Source organism: Ochotona curzoniae, unplaced genomic scaffold, assembly GCF_017591425.1.
Source record: "Ochotona curzoniae isolate NIBS_2020 unplaced genomic scaffold, NIBS_Ocur_1.0 contig_2321, whole genome shotgun sequence".
NCBI lineage: Eukaryota > Metazoa > Chordata > Mammalia > Lagomorpha > Ochotonidae > Ochotona > Ochotona curzoniae.
In genome coordinates, this window is record NW_024465421.1 from 9,152,225 (window position 1) to 9,175,746 (window position 23,522).

At 51.1% G+C, this 23,522-nt stretch overlaps 1 protein-coding gene across 2 annotated transcripts; it reads left to right on the top strand.

Moving 5' to 3' along the window:
* Nucleotides 1–511: 511 nt before the first annotated feature.
* LOC121151577 (eukaryotic translation initiation factor 3 subunit C) lies at nt 512–14,145 on the top strand. Of its 2 annotated transcripts, none has more exons than XM_040973103.1 (21): nt 512–602; nt 691–830; nt 3,940–4,005; nt 4,098–4,287; nt 4,907–5,032; nt 5,182–5,236; nt 5,325–5,434; nt 5,734–5,861; nt 7,654–7,813; nt 7,945–8,048; nt 8,202–8,343; nt 8,507–8,632; nt 8,716–8,809; nt 9,622–9,812; nt 10,014–10,238; nt 11,475–11,838; nt 13,109–13,268; nt 13,376–13,441; nt 13,533–13,620; nt 13,712–13,874; nt 13,975–14,145. In XM_040973103.1, the coding sequence occupies exons 2-21, from the start codon at nt 730–732 to the stop codon at nt 14,055–14,057; spliced, it is 2,742 nt and encodes a 913-aa protein (XP_040829037.1). In that variant the 5' UTR covers nt 512–602; nt 691–729; the 3' UTR covers nt 14,058–14,145. The 2 variants fall into 2 exon arrangements, with proteins under 2 accessions (XP_040829037.1, XP_040829038.1); XM_040973104.1 differs by having other exon boundaries at nt 523–565.
* Nucleotides 14,146–23,522: the final 9,377 nt, after the last annotated feature.

The following is a 23,522-nucleotide window of genomic DNA, read 5'->3' on the forward strand; positions in this document are numbered from 1 at the left end:
GCTCAATGGCTCAAGTATTCAGATCTCTCACAGCAAGAACTCTGTACAAGTCCTGGGTTGAGCTCTGGGAGCCTGGCTACAGCCCAGCCCTGCCCTGCCTGTGGGGAGAAGGTGGGGAGATGGGAGATCTCTTTCTGTCTCTTTCTCCCTCTCTGTCTCACTGCAAATCAAGGGAAAAAATGAAACATACTTATCTAAGACGCCCAAGCCGCAGTTGCGAAAACTCCACATGTAGTACATCATTTTTATCTTGTAAGTTTGCCTTTCTTTGATAGTTTGAGTAGACCAACGTAAAGCTGTGAATGCAAGTTTGCTCTAAGTTTATTTCCAAAACCTAGCAGCTCACCAGCATCACCTCAGGAATGGGGTCAGCATACTTGGGAGTTGATCTTCCTGATAGAAGTTTCAGGATTTACGTCAGGATGGTCTCCGCCGCGAAGACGACCGGGACTTGTAGTCGCTCAGTGTAGTTCGTCAGTGCATCCCGGAAGTGACGCAAGGCTCCGCCTTTCTGCCCTCGCTCGGCATTTTGGCTGTTTCCGCGTCGCGGTGTAGGGCGCATCTGGTTCGTATTTCTCGGGCCTCGTGCTTCGAGGGATCGGGTAAGGACGGGACCAGGGAGGGATCGGGGCGTGAGGAAGCGGCGGCCTTCCCTTCGTTGTGACCCGTGACGCTCTGGCTCCCCCGCAGGTCCGGCCGCGCGGGCCATAGCCCCTCCGTGCCTTCGCCATGTCGCGGTTTTTCACCACCGGGTCGGACAGTGAGTCCGAGTCGTCGCTCTCCGGTGAGGAGCTCGTCACCAAACCCGTCGGGGGCAACTATGGCAAACAGTGAGTTGCGGCGTGTGGGGGCGCAGCCTGGACGGGAGGGTGCTACCCGCGGCGGTTTGCCCTGGGTCCACTGTCCCCTTCCCTGACCCTCGTGTCCCGCGGCCGTGCGTTGGAGCTCCTCTCGGGCCTGGGGAGGCTCCGCTGCCGCGCAGCAACCTGCTCACGGTGGTCCTTGTGGTGCTGGGGTATCTGGAAGCCTCCCCGCTCCCCCCAGTTCCGTCACCTGAAACATCTGCCATGCTCCCGCAGTCTGCCCCCACCTGCCCCTGCTAGAACCCGTTTATTGGAAAGTCAGATATACAGAGAGGAGGAGAGACAGAGGAAGATCTTCCGTCCATTGATTCACTCCCCAAATGGCCGCAATGGTTGGAGCTGAGACAATCGGAAGCCAGGAGCCAGGAGCTCTTTCAGGTCTCCCACTTGGGTGCAGGGTCCCAAAGCTTTGGGCCATCCTTAACTGCTTTTCCAGGCCGCAAGCAGGGAGCTGGATGGGAAGTGGAGCTGCTGGGATTAGAACCGGTGCCCAAAAGGAATCCCCGGGCGTGCAAGGCGAGGACTTTAACTACTACGCTATCACCTGAGCCCGTTTATTCTTTAAAACGATGTCGTGTTGGTTCTCATTATTAGCTCTCTTCCTTGCTCCTTTCATTTCCTTTTTTTGTGTTTTTTAAAGCATATTCTAGTGCCACTCTTGAAAATCGGGGATATCTGAATGCACCCGGAGGTGGGAGGGATGGGGTTTTACACAAGTTAATACAAACTAAGCTGCTGCTGACTTGGTATGGCACACTCGCACAGGGTCTAGCTTGCCCCACCAGCATTGGGAATTGTGCTGACGTGGAGGCTTAGGTGGAAGGATGGGACTATGTTGACAGTGTCCCAATGTGGCAGCACAAATGGGGAACTTGTTTCTAGAAGACAGGACAGGATGCTGAAGTTGGCAGCCAGTGGGAACAGCTATCCCATTGTGATGAAGAGGATTGAAGATGACCAGCAGAAATGGCAGATGACTTGGTTGCTTCTGTTGCCACGATGATCTGTATTCCATCTACTGATTTGTTCCCCAGGATTGGGCCAGACTGAAGCCAGGAGCTTCACCCAGGTCCCCCACACGGGTTCAGGGATCCAGGGACTTGGGGCTCCTTCTCCCGTGTGCATTTACAGTGAGCTGAATCAGAAATGCAGCAGCCAGAACTTGAACTGGCACCCGTTTGCAATTTTGACAAGATAGGCAGGGCCTGGCAGCGTGGCCTAGCAGCTAAAGTCCTCGCCTTGAACGCCTAGGATCCCATATGGGTGCCAGTTCTAATCCTGGCAGCTCCACTTCCCATCCAGCTCCCTGCTTGTGGCCTGGGAAAGCAGTTGAGGACGGCCCAAAGCTTTGGGACCTGCACCTGTGTGGGAGACCCGGAAGAGGTTCCTGGTTTCCGGCTTTGGATCGGCGTGGCACCGACCATTGCACTCACTTGGGGAGTGAATCAGCGGATGGAAGATCTTCCTCTCTGTCTCTCCTCCTCTCTGTGTATCTAACTTTGTAATAAAAATAAATAAATCTTGGGGGGAAAAAGGGGGCAGCCACTTAACACACCATGCTGGTTGCAGCTTACACAAATCTGAGAAGTTAGGTGAAGGTTTTCTGCTTGGTGGGTGTCAAACTGACACGAGATGAGGCTATGGCAAGAGAGCAGAGCTTTCAGAGGAAGGTTTCTGTTTTATTTCATTTTTTGGTTTGTTTTATTTATTTGAAAGGCAGAATGACAGAAAGAGGGAGTTTTTTCACCTGCTGGTTCGCTTCCCACGCAGCTGCTGTGACCAGGAGCCTCTGGGAGACCCAGGAGCAGCTTCAGACACAATCTGCCTAGTTCTTGCTGTGATGGTCACTGCGGGAGTAAGCCAGCTCACAGAAGATTCTCTCTCCCTCCCTCCTTCTTCCCTTCTATCTGTAACTTTGCCTTTCAAATAAAAATAAGGCAAACAAGAAAGCCAAGCCTTAACAGCGCCTGCTCAGGAAAGCAACACCAGCGTCCCACCCTGTGACCTCACGCAGCAAGCATAGTTGGGTACGATGCCACCTTATAGGCCCGAGTGGGGTACCTTCTGTTTCCTGATTTTGAAAAATGGTTAAAAGCACCCCATTTCCTTCAGTCAGTACCATAAGAAGCCCTGCGTTGTCCTGCGGCAATCTTCGGGCCCCTTGGTTCTCTGGGGATGGCTGATTGACCACTGTCCTCACTACCCACAGTAGCTTCACCTTGGTGGAGCGTGGGTTGAGAAATATTTTCACTTTCATCCTCATTCTTAAAAAGTATTTATTTTTATTGGCAAGGCTGACCAGATTTACAGAGAGAAAGACAGGAAGAAAGACCTTCCATGTGCTGGCTCACTCCTGCAGTGGCCACAATAGCTAGAGCTAAGCAAGTCCAAAACCAGGAGCTTCTTCCAGGTCTCCCACCTGGTGCAGGGTCCTATGGCCTTGGGCTTCTCAACTACTTTTCCAGGTCACAAGCAAGGAGCTGGATGGGAAGTGTAGCAACTGGGACACAAACCAGCACCCTTATGGGATGCCAGCATTTGCATTAGAGGCTTAGACAGTTGAAATCCCCTCACAAATAATGATGTGAATTTGGCCTCAGCTTGCTGTCCCAAGTGGACAACCAATAGTGCTTGCTGTAAAATGGAAAATAATCAGAATAGTTAATAAATCCAGCCATAAATGTTGCCAGCTGCAGGGTCTGGCTCTGTCACGGCTTGCTCAGGAATGAGAGCTGTGGGTCTCTTATTGCGCTTGGTTTGGACACTGTGTCTGTGAAGCCTCTTCTGTTCATGTGGCTCAAGTGCCCCTCTTCGGTGTTCCATAGTGACCTGGGCCTCTGTAGTTGTCTCGCACAGTGAATGAGCCCATGCAGTTGTCTGTCTCTGAGAAAATGGATTCTGTCTTTGTGCTTTGACGCTTGACAAAGAAGTGTACCTGAAGTAGCTAGAGAAGGCTGAGAGCTCTGTGACGAGGTTGGGACAACGTGAGAGGAACCACGGTCGTGTGGCCGGCCCGAATCATTCCATTTAGACAGGAGCTAAAACAGCAAGTTCACAGTCTCTCCCTTTCAAACAGGCCGTTGTTGCTCAGCGAGGATGAAGAGGACACCAAGCGAGTTGTCCGTAGCGCCAAGGACAAGAGGTAGCATCATGGGGTTCTGGGTATTCTGGGGGGCAGCGGTCAGGGTTGCCCAAGGGGCAGGCGTCCCATGCATTGTTGGCCTTGCCACCCAGGTTTGAGGAGCTAACCAACCTCATCCGCACCATCCGTAATGCCATGAAGATCCGGGATGTTACCAAATGCCTGGAAGAGTTTGAGCTCCTGGGAAAGGCGTATGGGAAGGCCAAGAGCATCGTGGACAAGGAAGGCGTTCCCCGCTTCTATATCCGCATCCTGGCCGACCTGGGGGACTATCTGAACGAGGTGGGATGCCATGTGGGGCCCAGCCAGGATCCTTACCGCTCCTGGCCATGCACATCCTTGAATAGGGTTTCCCTAAAGCAGGAGATGAAGCAAGGGAGTAAACTTCTTTGACCAAGGACTTTAAGTTTGTGACTGCCTCTTCAAGGTTTTGCATTTGTAGTGGTAACAGATAAAGCATATTTTTAAGACAGTTTTTTAAAGGATTTATTTTACTTATTTGAAAGGCAGAGTTAGAGAGAGATAACTTTGATTTGGTGGTCACTCCCCAAATGGTTGCAGGAGCCAGGAGCTTCTTCTGGGTCTCCCACATGAATGCAAAGGCCCAAGCACTTAGGCAATGTTCTGCTGGTTTCCCACATGCATTAGAATGGAGCTGGATCAGAACTGGAGCAGCCGTACTTGAACTGGCACCCATATGGGATCCTGGTGTTAACAGATAGTAGGTTAACCAACTCTGTCATGGTACCAGTCCCATAAAGCTAAGTTTTCAAATGAGTTTACTGAATGTTCTTCCTAGAAAGTACTAGAAATGGTGTATGGATGGCAAGACTCACAACAAGGGTTGGAATCTGGAATTTAGGCGGCACTGCTTAGTCTCGGCTCACTGTCTCCCTTTCAGCTTTGGGAAGATAAGGAAGGGAAGAAGAAAATGAACAAGAACAATGCCAAAGCTCTGAGCACCTTGCGCCAGAAGATCCGGAAGTACAACCGAGACTTTGAGTCCCACATCACCAACTACAAGCAGGTGGGGGTGCTTGTAGCTGACTTGGTGACTTGGGCTCTTGCCGATGGGTGGCCTGGCTGCTGAAGGCAGTGTGACATGACCCTGAGCAGCGCAGAGGGAAGGCGGTGGTGGCCAGGTGCGCTTAATCCCCGTCTTTCCCCTGCGTCTAGAACCCCGAGCAGTCTGCAGATGAAGACGCCGAGAAGAACGAGGAGGATTCGGAAGGTGAGAGGAGAGCCATGTGGCAGGTAGAGGGCCAGCATCTGAGATGCACAGTCCGGCTCCTCAACCTTCATTCTCACTTTCTCCTCAGGCTCTGAGGATGAGGATGAGGATGAGGATGGAGTCAGTGCTGCAGGTTTCTTGAAGAAGAAATCAGAAGTTCCTTCTGGAGAGAGTCGCAAGTTTCTGAAAAAGATGGAGGTAGGAGCCTGGGTTAGATGAGGCTGGAGACCATGGGAAAGAAGGAAAGACCAAAGAACCGAGGGTTGGGAAGGGTAGGATTCCACGGATACTGACTGGCAGACAGCCTTCCCCCACCCCGCCTGAACCCTGCGAGAGGTGGAGTGTGGAGAAGTGCGGTCCGCTGTTCCCCTAAGGAACTGGGTCCAGTCAGAACTTGACTGTGGGTCTTGGTCCAGTGTCGCCCTTAGTAACCTTGTCTGGATGCCTTGTCCTACCGCTCTCCCTGTCTCTTTCTTACCCTTTATTTTTCCTCTGAGGATGAGGATTCAGATTCAGAAGACTCCGAAGATGATGAGGAGTGGGACACAGGATCCACGTCATCCGATTCTGACTCAGAAGAAGAGGAAGGGAAACAGACCGCGCTGGCCTCCAGATTCCTCAAGAAGTAAGGGGGGAGCTGGGGGCGCAGAGAGCCTGCAGTCATCTGGAAGGTGGCTTTCTTCCAGAGAGCTCCTTGATGTGGCAGAGGCCACCCCTGCCATTTACAGTAGATCTGAGACTGTCAAGGATTTAATTAGTAGACTGATGTCCCAGCACTCATGTGTCCCAAAGGTGGCATTTCAAGGCTGCAAAGGCCAACTACCACAGCAGGGTTTACCGCTCATGGATGGGGTGCCATCTTACTGGACAGGCTACTTCATTTCACTCATGTGTAAAATGGTGGTGGGTGGTCCGGGTCCCTTGTCTTCCCTGAGAACTGAGAGGAGGCAGGGAGTTGACCTAATCCAGGGCTGACAAGTGGTCAGCCCACCACGATTACTGTCATCCATGGGGATGGATGAGAGTTCTCCAGGATGCAGGAGATGGCAGGAGGCCCTGGAATGGGAGGCTCTGGATATGGGTTCTGTTCCCGGCCATTTGGAAGCCTCATCTCATGTCAGATTACAGTCCTGCTGAGCTGCGGATCCCATCTTTTTTGCTAATGCATACCCTGGGGAGACATTATTCATGTAGTTGAGTCCCTGCCATTGGGGAGACCCAGACTGAGCTTTTGCCATCAGCCTGACCTGACCCCAACCGTTAGGAGTGTTAGGAGAGTAGGCCAGCGGATAAAAGAATTGTCTCTCTGCCTCTCACATAAATTAATTAACATCTTTTGAGGGGATTATATGTCACTATCAAGTGGAATTTATCCTAGTAATATAAAGTTGGTTTAACATACAAAAATCAACTGATACAATAATAGACCATCTCGGCAGAATAAAGGGAACAGACATGGTCTTCTCAGAAGATGCACAAAAAAACATTTGAAAAAATTCTGGTGCTTGTTCCTGGTGTAAGCACTCAACAGCAGGGATCAAAGGAGGTGGCCTCTGTGCAAGAAAGACGCCCTTGGAGAGCCCAGGTGCACCCTCCTGCCTTTTACTTTGCAACTTTTCATTTGTTTAATAAAACACAATTAAGTTTTGTATTATTTAAGTCTCATGACTCTGTTCCCCCTAAATTTACTGTTGTAACCATTTTCCGAGAATATGATCCAACGGCATTAAGTATATGTGTTGCGCAGCCATCATCATTTCTCCAGAATTTGATCTTTGCCTCTTGCCTGGCAAGTTGGATCGTTTATACATTTATTGTAGTTACTAATGCATTTGGGCTCGTTTGGACCGTCTTAACCTTTTTGAAATCTTGAGATTATGAAGCAGCACATGATCTTTTTCTCTGGTGGCGGCATTTTGTGCTATTGAACACGTACTCTTTTAATTTGGAACTTGGATCGATCACTGGTCATAAGAAGGAGGAAAGGGGAATCAGTTGGAGCAGTAGGCTCCTTTTGCACCCCCATCAAATGAACGAGGTGCTGCTTCCTGGGAAAAGGGTCAGCCTGGATAGAGTGAGTGGCACCGGAGACGGCTGCTAAGACGTCCTATGTGGCTAGCTCTGGAGCAGCACACCTGGCTGTTTCCCTGCTGACCTTGGCCTGGCAGCACCCTTCCCTCAGCTGACCCTGTCGGGCTGTTCCTGTACATGAGAGCATCTTGATGAGAGTGATGTGGTCACAGGCCTTGGGAAGTCCAGCAGAAACAAGGGCTTCGCTGCCTTGGCCTTGGTTAGGGCTGTGGTAGATGCTGTAGCTCATCTTTGTAGACAGCCGGGACCAAGGCCTAGTAGGGGAAGCGAGAAAGTTCAGGTGAGAAGAGGGTGGTCGTTCACATCGCCCCCGTGACTTCTGGCAGGGCCCCCACCACAGAGGAGGACAAGAAGGCCGCCGAGAAGAAACGGGAGGACAAAGCCAAGAAGAAGCATGACAGGAAATCGAAGCGCCTGGATGAGGAGGAGGAGGACAATGAAGGCGGGGAGTGGGAAAGGGTCCGCGGCGGCGTGCCCCTTGTGAAGGTCAGTGTGGCAGCGATCCCATTGGCTGAGGGACAGCTGGGCCGAGCAGACGGCTGCCCTCCTGGTTGGGGTGGGAAGTGGCAGGAGGGGCGTCCTGCTGCCGGGCACCTCATGGCTGTGTGCTGCCTCAGGAGAAGCCCAAGATGTTCGCCAAGGGCACGGAGATCACTCACGCTGTCGTCATCAAGAAGCTGAATGAGATCCTGCAGGCGCGAGGCAAGAAGGGCACAGATCGGTGAGCCTCGGGGGCCTGGGCCGTGGCGGGACAGGGGAGGGCCCCTGCTGCCCACCGTGCAGGCTGGAGGTGGGGAGGAACGGTGTACCCAGGGCGCACTGCCATGTGCTCTCAGTGGTCTCCAAAGCCTCCCCCCATCCCATGTCTCCCCAGGGCGGCCCAGATTGAGCTGCTCCAACTGCTGGTTCAGATCGCCTCTGAAAACAACCTGGGGGAGGGCGTCATTGTCAAGATCAAGTTCAACATCATTGCCTCCCTCTATGATTACAACCCCAACCTGGCCACATACATGAAGGTGAGGGGGTCTCGGGGCTGAGCTGGTGGATACTGGGAAGGGGTGTCACGACCCAGGGACTGCAGAAGCGGGTGAAGGCCCCCTGGTTCTCGGCGAGTCGGGCTTGGGTGGCGTCTGCTGCTCCTGCCCTCATGCCTCCGCCTTGGCCTGCGGTCTCTGACAGCCGGAGATGTGGCAGAAGTGCCTGGACTGCATCAACGAGCTGATGGACATCCTGTTTGCCAACCCCAACATCTTTGTGGGAGAGAACATTCTGGAAGAGAGTGAGAACCTGCAGAATGTTGACCAGGTAAAGGGCTGCACTGCCTGCTGTGGGAGCAGTTGGGGTGCAGGACTGAGCCGGGGGCCCATCCTCTCTGTGTTTTTCCTCAGCCACTGCGTGTCCGTGGCTGCATCCTCACCCTGGTGGAACGAATGGATGAAGAATTTACCAAAATAATGCAAAACACCGACCCTCACTCCCAAGGTGAGCTGAGTGTGGGCGTTCGGGTGTGGAAAGGCAGCAGGAGTGATTACTAAATTAGGATTATGCTAAATCACCTGCCAGGCAGCACTGGAGGGCCTGCTCAGCTGCCACCCCTCTGCCCAGGTTTCTGATGGTGGGGGTGGGGCAGGGGTAGAGGGACGTGGTGGAGTGGTGCTGGGAGGTGGTGGCAGGCCTGTGCTGTGAGAACCTCGGGGTGAGGCGTGCTGGTGCGGCTTGGATCGGAGGCTTTGGAATGGGAACGCGAGGGACGATTCACGCAATGAGAAGTGGGAATGTGCCCACCAAGTCAGGGTGCTGTGAGGGACGGGGTGCTCAGGGATCTCCAGGGCTCTGAAGTTCGTTTTTGGCTCTGGGGGAGGGGCCATTCAGCAGGTGGTGACAGTGAGATCGCAAGGCAGCTGACACGGAGGGAAGCGTGGGAGACAGCAGGGGCAGGCTCTGTAGAGGCAGTGGCTGGAAGGCCAGTTTTGCGCAAGATTGAGTAAGGACAGCATCCACAGGCAACATACGTGAGGAGCTCCTCCGAGGGGGTGGCAGCAGAGCAACACACAGGGAACGCAGCACGGATCAGCCGTGGGGTGGCCAGGGAAACAGCCATTGTGGGCCGTGGGGTAGCGGCCGGGATTTCCCCTGAACTGTGGGTTGGCATCAGTGTAGGCCCTGGGAGAGGCTGGGGCTCCCGAGCTATAGTTAGCGGCCCTCTGCAACTGGTGCAGACAAGAAATGGGGCCGTAGCCTTGTTGGGGGACAGGTGTCGGGAGGCTGCGCTGAGTGAGTGCTTTCCCCGCCAGAGTATGTGGAGCACCTGAAGGATGAGGCGCAGGTGTGCGCCATCATTGAGCGTGTGCAGCGCTACCTGGAGGAGAAGGGCACCACCGAGGAGATCTGCCGCATCTACCTGCGGCGCGTCCTGCACACCTATTACAAGTTCGATTATAAGGCCCACCAGCGGCAGCTCACGCCTCCCGAGGGCTCCTCAAAGGTCAGCGGCGGTTGGCGGTTTCGTGAATGGGGCTCGTCAGCGCATTCTCCATATCTGTCCAGAGCCTGTCACCGAACTGTCCTCAGGAGCAGGGAGGGAACCCAAGGGCAGATGGGGGTTGGGCCCAGTCTCACATGTGATCGGCTGAGGCTGAGGGAGCAAAAGCCAGAGTGTCCTCTGCAACCTCCCTTTCCCCTGCAGTCTGAGCAGGACCAGGCTGAAAACGAGGGTGAGGACTCGGCCGTGCTGATGGAGAGGCTGTGCAAGTACATCTATGCCAAGGACCGCACCGACCGCATCCGCACCTGTGCCATCCTCTGCCACATCTACCACCATGCGCTGCACTCACGCTGGTACCAGGCCCGTGACCTCATGCTCATGAGCCACCTGCAAGACAACATTCAGCATGCAGACCCCCCGGTGCAGGTAAGCTGAGGGGCCCCACCTTGGTCTTTTCCCCAGGCCAGCATTCCTTGTCCACGTGGCGGCACCCATCTCACCATCCCTACAGCATTAGTCCTCCCCCACGGTTAGGCCTACATGGGGCTGGTTCCCAATCTGAGATGATTGGAAAGACAGGGGCCCAGGTGCAATGTGACGTGTAGGGCATGACAGTGGAGCCACTCATTCTGTGTGCAACAGATGTGGGAGGAGCTTTTCCGGCACAAGGTTGTGAATGAAGGTGTGGTCCCTGGGCATGTGTGGTTAGCACAGGACGTGTCAGGTGCGCAGCACTGCAGGGTGATGGGCTGTAAGCAGCACCCCAGCTTGTTCTTTGGGTGCTATCCTTGTTTTCACTTCCAGGGTAGCGGGCTTGACCATGACATCAACATGTTGCTGGATTCTGAGGGCTAGGCCTGGTGCTCTGTGTGCATGGCTGCTGCAGAACCGTGGTTTTGTTATTGTTGATGAATAGTTAGCCTTCCCCTCGCCCACCCCAGATCCCTGCTAACAGTCTCCTGGAGTCATTAGTGACAGCCCAGGACCTCGGGGGCTTCCTTGCATCTTGGTGTCCTTTCTCACATCGCATTGGATCCGTAGCGCAGAGCTCTCTGCCCCCCTCCCCCCGTTCCTGTCTGACTGCTTGGCGCCCCCACTCCTACCCTCCACTCTGGCCACCATCACTTGCCTGTCTCACTCTCTGTCCCGTCCACCTCTCTGTGCTGGTCTGAGTCAGCGGCGCAGTCGCCCTGTGAAGTCCACTCCGGCTGGATGGCCTGTTGCCTCTGGACCTGGCTTTCCCGTCAGGATCTCAGCCTGGTGTGCACTTCCCCGTGATTTGCCTGTGTTCTGCCTCAACTAGAACTCACCTGACAGTTCTGCACAGGATGGTTGTGTCTCTATTTCTGTTAGAATGCTCCCCCTTATATATAATATATATATTACTTGCCGCCCCCTCTTCTTGAGGTCCATTTTGGGACATTCCCTTCCCTTATCTCCCTGCAGTATTTTCCCCCTTGTGTGGATCCATCTGCCTGGTGTGGTTTCTGTATCCTCCGAAGCCCAGCACAGGGCCACGAGCTCCACGGAGGACAGGGACAGATGGGTGTATTGCGCTGTTCTCAGCTGTCTGCATGTAGCAAGCCCTCGCGGCATGCTCACTGAATCAGTGAGCCGCGTGCTGTGGCCATCTCCTGAGCACACACCCCTGTCATCCCCCAGATCCTGTACAACCGCACCATGGTGCAGCTGGGCATCTGTGCCTTCCGCCAAGGCCTGACAAAAGATGCCCACAACGCCCTGCTGGACATCCAGTCAAGCGGCCGGGCCAAGGAGCTGCTGGGCCAGGGCCTATTGCTGCGCAGCCTGCAGGAGCGTAACCAGGAACAGGAGAAGGTGGAGCGGCGCCGCCAGGTTCCCTTCCACCTGCACATCAACCTGGAGCTGCTCGAGTGCGTCTACCTGGTGTCCGCCATGCTGCTGGAGATCCCCTACATGGCAGCCCATGAGAGCGATGCCCGCCGGCGCATGATCAGCAAGCAGTTCCATCACCAGCTGCGTGTGGGCGAGCGGCAGCCCCTGCTGGGTAAGTAGGGGATCCCACACACAGCTAAGGGGAAGAGCACTCCCCCCAGGTGAGCCTCTTGGGGGAGTCAGGCCCCTATGCTGGCCCTGAGCTGAGGTTTGAAAAGCAATAGGCGGTTTAGTCTGTCCTGGTTGTAACCCCAATAGTTGCCATTGCTACCCTTATTTCCCAAGGCACAGGAAGAGACTCATCTAGGTTGAGCACAGCTATTTGTCTTCTCTCTCCCCTTCCAGCATTGTGTGTATATTGCAGCCACAACAATTGTGGGCAAGTCTTTGTCCCTTAAGAACTTGACCTTGGCTCCTCAGTCCCTGTGAAAAATGCTGGTTGGGTAGGGGAGGGGCTTTGAAGTGTGTGCTTCTGGGGTCCTTGGTACCTGAGCTGATGGGCCAACTTCCTGGTGGCAGCCAAGTTGCCCATGTAGAAACGTTTGTTTTAGGGCATTTTCTAGAGCAAGTCTGACCTCCTGCACATCTTTGATGGAATCCTGGACCTGCTTTCTGCAGAGTTAGGCCAGGCTGCTGCTGTAGGCAGAACTGTGGGGGTGGACCACCCTGTCCTGCAGTCCCCGTCCTCAGTTCCCTGTGCCCTGGGGTCAGGAGTCCAGCTACGGGGCAGCCTTGCTCTGTCCGGCTTGTAGAGAAAGGCTGGGTCCTTGACAATCTCTAAAGAGCCGAGAGAGCCGTGTGCTGTGTCGCACTCCCCACCCTCTTCCTCCTTTTCTGTTGGGGCCTGGTCTGTGCCCACATTCCAACCTGCTGCGCCCGATGCTTTTGTTTCTCTCCCTTTGCCCCCCTCCATCCGTCTCCATGGTCTCAGAGCTTTGCTCTGCATCTTTGTGAATGCCTGTGTGCTCTGTGTCTCTTTCTGGCCTGACTGAATGGCAAGGAGGGGGCTAGTTTGAAGCCTGCAACTTCATGGGGATCATTTAGACTAAGGCGATTTTTCTTAGTGGGAGGGTAATAAGCTGACAGCAGATTCACAGATAGGGCAGCAATGTGAAGTGATTTCCTTTGATGGGTTGGGAAACATGATAGGTATCCCAGGAAGGCCAAGGCTATGGGTAATGTTTTCCAAGGGTTCTCCAGCCCCCAGAAGCTCCTGTGGTCTCACATAGTGTAAACCTGCGTGGGTGGAGATACCAAGCTGCCTGGTTCCAGCACTGTCAGGTGGTCAGCCTTCAGGCCTGTGGGCCACATGGAGCTCTGTCCGTTGGGGCAGGAGCCCTCCTCCTGGCTCTGCCTAGACCCCACCTCGTTCCTGCTGTCAGGTCCTCCCGAGTCAATGCGGGAGCATGTGGTGGCTGCCTCCAAGGCCATGAAGATGGGCGACTGGAAGACCTGCCACAGTTTTATCATCAACGAGAAGATGAACGGGAAGGTGTGGGACCTGTTCCCCGAGGCTGACAAAGTCCGCACCATGCTGGTCAGGTGAGTGTGGTGGGGCAGGTGGGGAGTGCGGGTGAATGGAGCTGGTGGGCGGGCAGCCTGCCAGGTCGCCCTCGCTGACCACCCCCTTTCTCCCTTATACCCCACAGGAAGATCCAGGAAGAGTCTCTGAGGACCTACCTCTTCACCTACAGCAGTGTCTACGATTCCATCAGGTAGGGTGGGCCCTGCAACACCACGGGTGGGAAGGGGGCCCAGCCCCCAGGCAGGGGCGCCAACCAACCCTCCTCTCGGCTTTCTTCTCAGCATGGAGACCCTGTCAGACATGTTTGAGCTGGACCTGCCCACTGTGCACTCCATCATCAGCAAGATGATCATTAACGAGGAGCTGATGGTAAGGGCTGCCCAGTGGCCAAGCAGGGGGCCAGGCGAGATGGGAGCTGGGGGAGGCTGAGCCATATCCTGCCTCTGCCTTGTTACCTCAGGCCTCGCTGGACCAGCCGACACAGACGGTGGTGATGCACCGCACCGAGCCCACCGCCCAGCAGAACCTGGCCTTGCAGCTGGCCGAGAAGCTGGGCAGCCTGGTGGAGAACAACGAGCGGGTGTTCGACCATAAGCAGGGTACCTACGGCGGCTACTTCCGAGGTGGGCAGTCCATCCCTCTGCCCTCCCCAGATCCCAGTGGCTCACCCGCTTCTCCCTTGGCACTCACTGCTCTGCGTCCTTGCCGTTTATCCCCCTGCAGACCAGAAGGACGGCTACCGCAAAAACGAAGGCTACATGCGCCGGGGTGGCTACCGCCAACAGCAGTCCCAGACCGCCTACTGAGAGCTCCACTTCCCTGTCTGTGGCCTGGACCACCCACCCTTGAGTCCTGATCTGAACCACAGCAATTAAAGGTTTATTTAGAGTGACAGTCCTGATGGGTGTGTTTCTGCAGAGGTCTGTTGGCCTCATTCGTTGGCTGCTTGTTACTTCTGCGCTGCCACCGTGTGGTGGGCACCAGGCTCAGGCACTCGCATCCCTGACTCCTTGATACCTAACAGAAAACTGTAGTGATATTCACTGATTTCTAACAGGGATGGACAGGTGGTAGGCGTGTTGACTAAGCTGTCACCAGGGAAGTAGGGCTGACTGGATGGGAGGGTTGGGAAGGAGGTGACTTATGTCTGGCAGGAGAGTCCACCAAGCACAGCGCAAATGTGGGGTGCTAAGAAAGGTTGGTTTTTAAAAGCTGCTTGCCTTTGAGAAGAGCCAGGCAGTTGGAAATAACTTTTGGGGACGTGTACTGATTTGGCCATAGATTTAATTACTATTGACTAAGACTCCAAAACAATGATTTACACCAGCAATTTATTATGTGACAGTAAAGAGGCAGGAGAACATTCCAAGCTCTGAATTTAGCCACTACTGAGGCTATCTCTAGTTATCCTCAGTTGCATTTTTCAAACCAGGTCAGCGCCCACAAGTGCCAAGACCACATGACTTGCAGGCCACACCAGACTAACGTAGCACCCATCTGCAGGCCCAAGATTCAGACCTGAGAGCGGGCCTGGCAGGGGAACTTTGGGACTCCTATACTAGGCCACTGCTCCTGCTGGTGGGTGTGAGGGATGGGGTGGGCCCCTGCCCTCCACAGCACCCAGCAGTGCATACTGGGACTGGGGGTGGGCTGTGTCAGGCTGGGCTATAGTACCAACCAGCGTGCACAGATCCTGGGCTTGGAACAGACTAGTAGGGGAACTTTAGAGATAACCTGCTAGGTCACTGTAACCTGCTAGGTGAGCATGTATGCCAGGCTGGGCTAAGCCACAGCACCCATAGCTGTGCACAAGGGCCAGATGGGATGTGGGACAGACCAGGCTAGGCTGCAGCACATGCTGACACACAAACAGGCAGGAAGTGGCTCAAGGAGTTACTGGACGTTCCCCAAAATAGGCGACAGCACTTCTAGATCACGTGAGAGATGACGCTTGGGATAGCGATGACCAGGGAGCTATATTTACCAGTATGTATCTTGTCTGGTGCAGGTGACAGACTAAACCTGACCCTATACTGGCAGACAAGCCAAGTCAGGATTTCCCTGGCGAGGTTTCTTGACAGAATTCCCCAACTAGACCACTGGAGTCACAGTATATGTGGTTCAACCTTGGATTGCATGTATTGGGACTGGGCCACCTCAATTGTTGGCACTATGCAATACAGAACATGCTCAGATACACACAAAAGACATCCAACAGAGGACATCAAGTACCTCATCAAAAGAAGATTTTCTCAACCCTAGTGCAACAAAAATGACAATAGCAACTATCAAAACCACTCAAGCAGCACCCTCGGAAACATTCTTCCCCTCATTGGTCTAAGGCAACGTTAAATGACTCTTCCTCCCCAGATGCTAACTATAATAATGAGGGGGGAAAATGGAGATGGAGGGAGGGGAAATTCCTCTGCTGCAAAGAATAGAGAATAATAATGATAAAGCAAAAATAATTGTGCTGGGAGAAGGGGGAGACAGTGGCATAGCATAGTACTCTGCCTGCAGTCCCAGCATCCCATAGGAGCACTGGTTCTGGTCCTAGTTGTACCACGTAAAATCAAGCTCCCTGTGCATTGCCTAGGAAAACAACGGAGGATGGCTCAAGTCCCTAGGAGACACATAGGAAGCTCCTGGCATCAGTATCCCCAACTCTACCATTATACCTACTTAGGGAATGAACACATGGAAGATCTCTACTTCCCTTCCTTTCTGTAACTCAAGTAAGTTTAAAAAAAAAAAAATGTGGGCCCAGCGCGATGGTGTAGTGGTTAAGGTCCTCGCCTTGCACATGCCGGGATCCCATATGGGTACTGGTTCTAATCCCGGTGGCCCTGCCTCCCATCCAGCTCCCTGCCTGTGGCCTGGGAAGGCAGTTGAGGACAGCCCAGAGCTTTGGGACCCTGCGCCCGCATGGGAGACATGGAACAGGCTCCTGGCTTCGGATTGGCACAGCACCAGCCGTTGTGGCCGCTTGTGGAGTGAATCATCAGACGAAAGATCTTAATCTCTGTCTCTCTTTTCTGTATATCTGCCTTTCCAATTAAAAAAAAAATCTTCCTCTCTGTCTCCCCTCCTTTCTGTATATCTGACTTTGCAATAAAAATAAAACAAATCTTTTAAAAGGAAAATGAAGAAAAGCAGTAGAGGACAACACAAGGCCCTGTGGCCCTGTACCCATGTTGGAGACCCAGAAGAAGCTCCTGACTCCTGGCTTCAGATCTGCTCAGCTCCCATCGTTGTGGCCCCTTTGGGAGTAAACCAGTGGATGGAAGATGTTCCTCTCTGTATCTACTCCTTTCTGTATATGTGATTTTTAATGAAATAAATAAATCATTAAAAAAAAAAAACCACCAACAAGCAGATACAAAAGTTCAAATAATTTGGGCCTGGTACATTGGCTCAATTGACTAATTTTCCCTTTTGTTACTGGGATCACATATGGGTGTCAGTTCCTGTCCTGACTATTCCACTTCCTATCCAGCTCCCTGCTTGTGGCCTAGGAAAGCAGTCAAGGACAGCCCAAAGCCTTGGCCTCCCGCATGGGAGACCAAGAGGAGGCACCTGGCTCCTGGCTGTAGATCAACTCAGCTCCAGCCATTGTGGCCATTTGGGGAGTGAACCAGCAGACTGAAGGCCTTTCTCCCCATCTCCCCTTCTCTCTGTAATTCTGCCTTTCCGATAAAATAAATATTTCATGGGGGGGGGCAGTAAAAGTATAAAGAATTTATTTTCAAGATTTATTTAATTTTATTGTAAACTTGAGCCTGGCGCAGTGGCTTAGTAGCTAAATTCCTCACCAGTTCTAATGCTGACAGCTCTGCTTCCCATCGATCTTCCTTCTTGTGTCCTGGGAAATCAGTCAAGAATGGCCCAAAGCCTTGGGACCCTGCACCCACGTGGGAGACCTGGAAAAGGCTCCTGGCTCCTGGCCTCAGATCAGATCAGCTCTGGCCATTACAGCCACTTGGGGAGTGAATCAATGGATGGAAGATCTTCCTCTCTGTCTCTCCTCTTCTCTATATATCTGACTTTCCAATAAAAAGATAAAATAAATATTAAAAAAAAAAAAGAAAAGTCTTAATAATAGAATGAGTGAGGCAGAAGAAATTAATTATTTCAGCGTTAGAAGATACCATATGTAAAAATGCTGAAACAGACATTTGGAAGAGAAACAGTAAATCTAAGAAAACCATCTAAGAACTAAGTGACAGCGCCAAAAGGCCAAACATGAGGGTCATTGAACTCCTGGAGGCATACAAAGAGAATCTATGCTGAAAGATGTTTTCAAAAAAAAAAAAAAATGAGAACTTCTCTAATGTGGAGAAAGAGGACTCCAAATTGAGGGAGGGCAGAAAACCACAAACAGACTCAACCAGAAGCAATCCTTACCATGGCACATTGTAATCAAGCTCTCTTCATCTAAACATGAAGAAACGATACTTAGATATGCTAAAAACTTAAATACCTCACTATGCCTGTGAGAAATGTCAGATAACTTCAAGAGGAACACCAATCAAACTTATTGCTGACTTCTCAGAGGAAACTCTACAGGCCAGAAGAGAATGGGGTGCCATAGTCCAGACCCTAAAAAACAAAACAAAACCAACCAACAAACAAAAAACAAACCTGGCAGCCCAGAAATCCTTACCAAGTAAAGCTTTCAGTTGTATTTGAAAAAGAAATAAACATCTTCCAAAACAAACTGAAAGATTTCGCCTCTAGCACAGCAGCCCTACAAGTGTTGCTTAAAAATATACTATCAACAGAAAAAAGAATGAAGCCAACTACAGCCAATGAAGGCAAGGGCAGAGAATATCTCAACAAATCCACAACAGAAATCTCATTGTTTGATTTAAAACAATGAGAAAGCCAATGCTAAAATAACAGATCCAAATCACTACCTCTCGATAGTGAACAAATGACTTCAACTAATCAATTGCAAGGCATAGATTCTTGGATTAGATAAAGAAAAAAAAACAGGAGCTATTTTTTCTGCTGTCCACAAGAAATACATCTCACTAACAAAGATAGGAGGAACTGAAAGCGAAAGGATAAAACAGGATATTCCAGGCTAAAGAAGAGGAAAAAGAGCTGGTGTAACCATTCTTAAGTCAAATAGTGTAGACTTCAACATGAAAAGCATTAAAAGAGATGAAGAAGTACACAACATAATGATTAAGGGATCCATTTAGCAAGGAAATAATGATAACAAATGTATAAGAACCAAATGCCAGGGCACGTAGTTATGCGAAATAAACATTGCAGGATGTGAAGACAGACACAGACTCCAGATACAATAGTGGGGGACCTCAACGTTTCTTAACTTCAGTGGGCAGGTTAACAAGACAAAAACTCAGCAAGGAAACAACAGAGCACATCCATACAATGGAACAAATGAACTGAAGTGATATCTACAGCATCTTTCACCCAACAGGCATAAAATACAACTTTTTTCATCAGTACATGGAAACGTCTCCAGAATTGATTATATTATAGGCCAGAAAACAAGCCTCAGAATATAATTTTTTAAAGATTTATTTATTTTTTATTGGAAAGGCGGATATACATAGAGGAGGAGAGACAGAGCGGAAGAGCTTCCATCAGATGCTTTACTCCCCAAGTGACCACAGCAACTGCAGCTGAGCCAATTTGAAGCCAGGAGCCAGGAGCTCTTCCAGGTCTCCCACACAGGTGCACGTTCCCAATGCTTTAGGCCGTCTTCAACTGCTTTCCCAGGCCACCAACAGGGAGCTGGATGGGAAGTGGAGCTGCTGGGATTAGAACTGAAGCCCCATACGGGATCCTGGTGCGTGCAAGGCGAGGACTTTAACCACTACACTAGCTATCGTGCCGGGCCCCAAAATATGTTTTAAAAATCGAAATTATATCATGCATCTTCTCAGCCCATCATGGAATAAAACTGGAGACCAACAAGTTAAAATACCCCAGAAAATATGTAAATACTTGGAAACTGAACAATATGCTGCTATGTAACAATGGATTATTGTTTTAAAACTTTGAAATGAATGAAGGTAATATATCAAAACTTACAGGACTTAGCCAAGTCTGTGCAAAGAAAAACTTTACTGCAATCAAAATGTCAGGAAACTAGAAAGGTACCAGGTAAATGAGCTAATCATTTGCTAGTTTTTTTTTAAGATTTTTTTTTTTATTACAAAGTCAGATAAAGAGAAGAGGAGAGACAGAGAGGAAGATCTTCCGTCTGATGATTTCCCCAAGTGGCCACAACAGCCGGAGCTGAGCTGATCCGAAGCCAGCAGCCAGGAAATTCATCCAGGTCTCCCACATGGGTGCAGGGTCCCAGGGTTCTGGCCCGTCCTCTACTGCTTCCCAAGGCCAAAGGAGTGAGCTGGATGGGAAGCAGCGCTGCCTGGATTAGAACCGGCGCCCATATGGGATCCCAGCAAGTGCTAGGCCACCACGCTGGGTCCTAGTTAGTTTTCTGGGAACTAGAAAAACAACAGTAAAATAATCCCAAGATTAGCATAACAAAAATAAATAGGGAGGAAAATAAGCCACATAGAGACCAAAAGAACAATACATAAGATCAATGAATAAGAGCTGGTTCTTTGAGAAAATGAACAAAATAAATACACCACTAGCCAACAAATAAAAAAAAGAAAAGGACACACAAATCAATAGAATCAGAGACCAAAAAATTCATAATAGCAAACATACAATTATCAGAAACGATTATAAGCAATTATATGCCAACCAATCGGAAGACATGGAAGAAATGGACAGATTACTGGACACATATAATTCAACAAAACTGAATCATGAGGTAATTAAAAACTATAATAATGACAGTCCCATGCAACCAGTGGCTACCTACAGTGAGCGGACAGCTCCAGGCTGACCCCCAGTGGACCTCAAGCACTTAGCAGTTAGGACGCTATTGTCACCTCTTTCCCCAAGTGAGAGCCCCGGAGACCACCTGGCAGGCATCGGCACACCTGATGGTGCCTCACAGCAAGGAATAGTTCCCATTCTTTTTAAGATGTATTTATTTTTATTGCAAAGTCAGACATACAGAGAGAGACAGAGAGGAAGATCTGCTGTCCACTGATTCACTCCCCAAGTGGATGCAACGGCTGGAGCTGCGCTGATCTGAAGCCAGGAGCCAGGAGCCTCTTCCAGGTCTCCCACATGGGTGCAGGGTTCTGAGGCTTTGGGCTGTCCTTGACTGCTTTCCCAGGCCACAGGCAGGGAGCTGGATGGGAAGCAGGGCTGCCGGGATTAGAACCGGCACCTATATGGGAGCCCTGTTTGTGCAAGACAAGAACTTTAGCTACTAGGCTATCACGCCGGGCCCTGGTGTTCCCATTTCTTAGCATGGAAGACACGTCAATGTCAACACTAACTGGTCAGAATTCAACTAGTAGGAAGGCGAGCTGGTCAGCACTTGGCAGCTAAAGGCTGGACACACACCGCTGCCTTATGAAAGCAGTTAATTAGCAAAGGAGTGGTTAGTTAAAGCTGACCTGGAGTCCTCAGTCTAGGATGGGCTCGTCCGGCTGTGGTTTCACCTGTGTTAATCACTGACTCTTCAATCCCCTGATGAGTCAGACATCCTCACGTGACCCTGGATACATGTGTTCCGCAACAGCCAATGCATCCCAGGCACTCCCAGACCAGAGGAGGAGGATGCCCATGCGAACTGGGGACGCTGTTGCTGAAGGCTCAGATGGCTGCTGTGGGCCTCTGCTGAGCCACGAACACCCAAGGAGCATGAGCACTGAGCCCGGACCGTGGCTTGTGTTGCACTCTTGGAAGAGGACAGAGCTCCAAGACACAGGGGCAGGCAGATCAACAGCACCCTGAAGTCCCCACCATCTGTCACTTGGTACTGTCACGTCTACCTTGGGTCTCCACGAGTTCTTGGGCCTTTTCTGAAGACCAAGTAAACATGTGATATGTCACTACACTCCAAGGTTTTAGTGGCTTATTTTCCTTTCTGAATGGGTGTAATTCAAGGTTCTCAAAGTTTGAGATTCCAAATTCCCATTCCCTGTTCCTATCATCTCACAGAAAAAATGGAATATATAGAACCCAGCGCAGTAGCCTGGTGGCTAAAGTCCTCACCTTGCGTTTGCTGGGATCCCATATGGGTACTGGTTCATATCCCAGCTGCTCCACTTATCACACAACTTCCTGCTTGTGGCCTGGGAAAGCAGTCGAGGACAGCCCAAAACCTTTAGCCTCTGTACCCTCATGGGAGACCCACAAGTTCCTGGTTTCTGATCTGTTAGCTCCAGCCATTGTGGCCATTTGGGGAGTGAACAAGCAGATGAAAATCTGTTTCTCCTTCTCCCTGCAAATCTGCCTTTCCAAGAAAAATAAATACATCTTTTTTTTTTTTTTTAAGTGGAGCAGCCAGAACACAAACTGGCTCCCGTATGTGATGCCGGCATTGCAGACTAAGCCAGTCTGCTACCTCATTTTTTAAAACCTCTTTCCCATTTTACTTTTCAAAATTTTAAATAATTCCTTTAGCTGAAAAGCAGAGGGGTTGGATTGCAGAAATATTTCCCTCAGCCACACAGCAGGCACCCAACGACTTGGGCCAAGACCCACCGGCTGAGATGGTGTGTAGATGTGAGCTTGCATCAGGAGCTGAGGCAGCATTTGAACCCAGGCACTCCCAGCCAGGGTGCTGGCATCCCAAGGCCACCTTGACCGTGATGCTAGTGGGGCCTCATGCCTTTCACTTCACCTTCCAGCCAAGCGGAGTGTTTCCTCAGCTCGTCATTCCTCCCATCTTCCCGCACGCCTCTCAGCCTGGCGGGCACTGGGAGCCAGGGGAAGTTTCACTCCTCTCTGCTCTTAGTTGCGGGAGCTTCACCTAGAAGGTCCCATTAAATTATCCAAATCCACCACTAGCTCTGACTCCTGGAAAGCAGGAAGTTATCCAATTAATAAAGCACTTAAAGTCCAACTAATATTTTTTAAAATATGTATTATTTTTTTTTATTGGAAAGGCAGATTTATAGAGAGAAGGAGATACAGAAAGACAGATCTTCCATTCGCTGGTTCACTGCCCAAGTGGCCACAATGACTGGAGCTGAGCTGATCCAAAGCCAGGAGCCAGGAGCTTCCTCTGAGTCTCCCATGCAGGTTTAGGGTCCTAAGGTCTTCAGTCATCTACTGCTTTCTCAAGCCACAAACCAGGAGCTGGATGGCAAGTGGAGCAGTTGGCACTCATACTTCAAGGGTGAGGATTTGGCCAAATGAGTCATTGCGCTGAACCCTAAAGTCCAAGTAATATTAAAACTGTATTTGATGGGGCTGGCACCATAGATGAACAGGCCAATCCTCAGCCTGCTGGTACTGGCATCCCATATGGGCACTGGTTTGTATCCCAGCTGGCCCACTTCTAGATCCAGCTTCCTCCTGATAGCCTGGACAAGCAGCAGAGGACAGCTCAAGTTCCTGTGCCTCTGCATCCACGTGGGAGACTTGAAAGAAGCTCCTGGCTTCCCGCTTCCGACTGGCACATTTCTGGATGTTTTAGCCGCTTGGGGAGCAAACTAGTGGACGGAAGATCTTCCACTCTCCGCCTTTCTAAGTAAGATAGAATAAATCTTCAATTTCTTCTTAATTAAAATATATTTGAAAAGCAAACCAAGAGAGAGCTCTTCCATCTGATTAACCTTTGAAACACCTGCAGCAGCCAGCAATGAGCCAGGCCTAAGCCAGGAGTCAGGAACTCTACCCAGGTGTCCCACCTGGGTGCCAGGGACCCAGCACTTGAGCCATTGCCTGCTGCTTCCCCAGATGCCTGCTGCACACAAGCAGAGGAGCAAGGACCCCACCCCAGCATCCTCCAGCAGCAGCTTCTCATGCAGTGCCACAACAAGCAAGTCCAACTCACTGTGAACATAGATTCCTTTACTGCAGAGTTGGGTGGAAGATACTGAAGTAGACTCTAGAAATTCTGGCCTTCAGAGGGTCTCCTTATTACTAAAGTCTTAAGGGTTTATTCTTAGGCACGGAGAAGCAACTTGGGTGTAAAAATCACCGGCAACTTAAAATACAATTAGGCACAGATTTACCTGCAAGGATCAACATGCACCAAGTGTCTTTTTTTATTTAGAGTAAATAAGGAGAGTCAGGGTCTCCTTACAAAATCTGCCTAAATGAACAACTGCTACTTTTTTCCAGTCCAGAGATTTTTTGGGGGGGCGGGGGTGGGGGAGAGGCACTGCAGACTCCGCCCACGAGCGTCCAAGTGG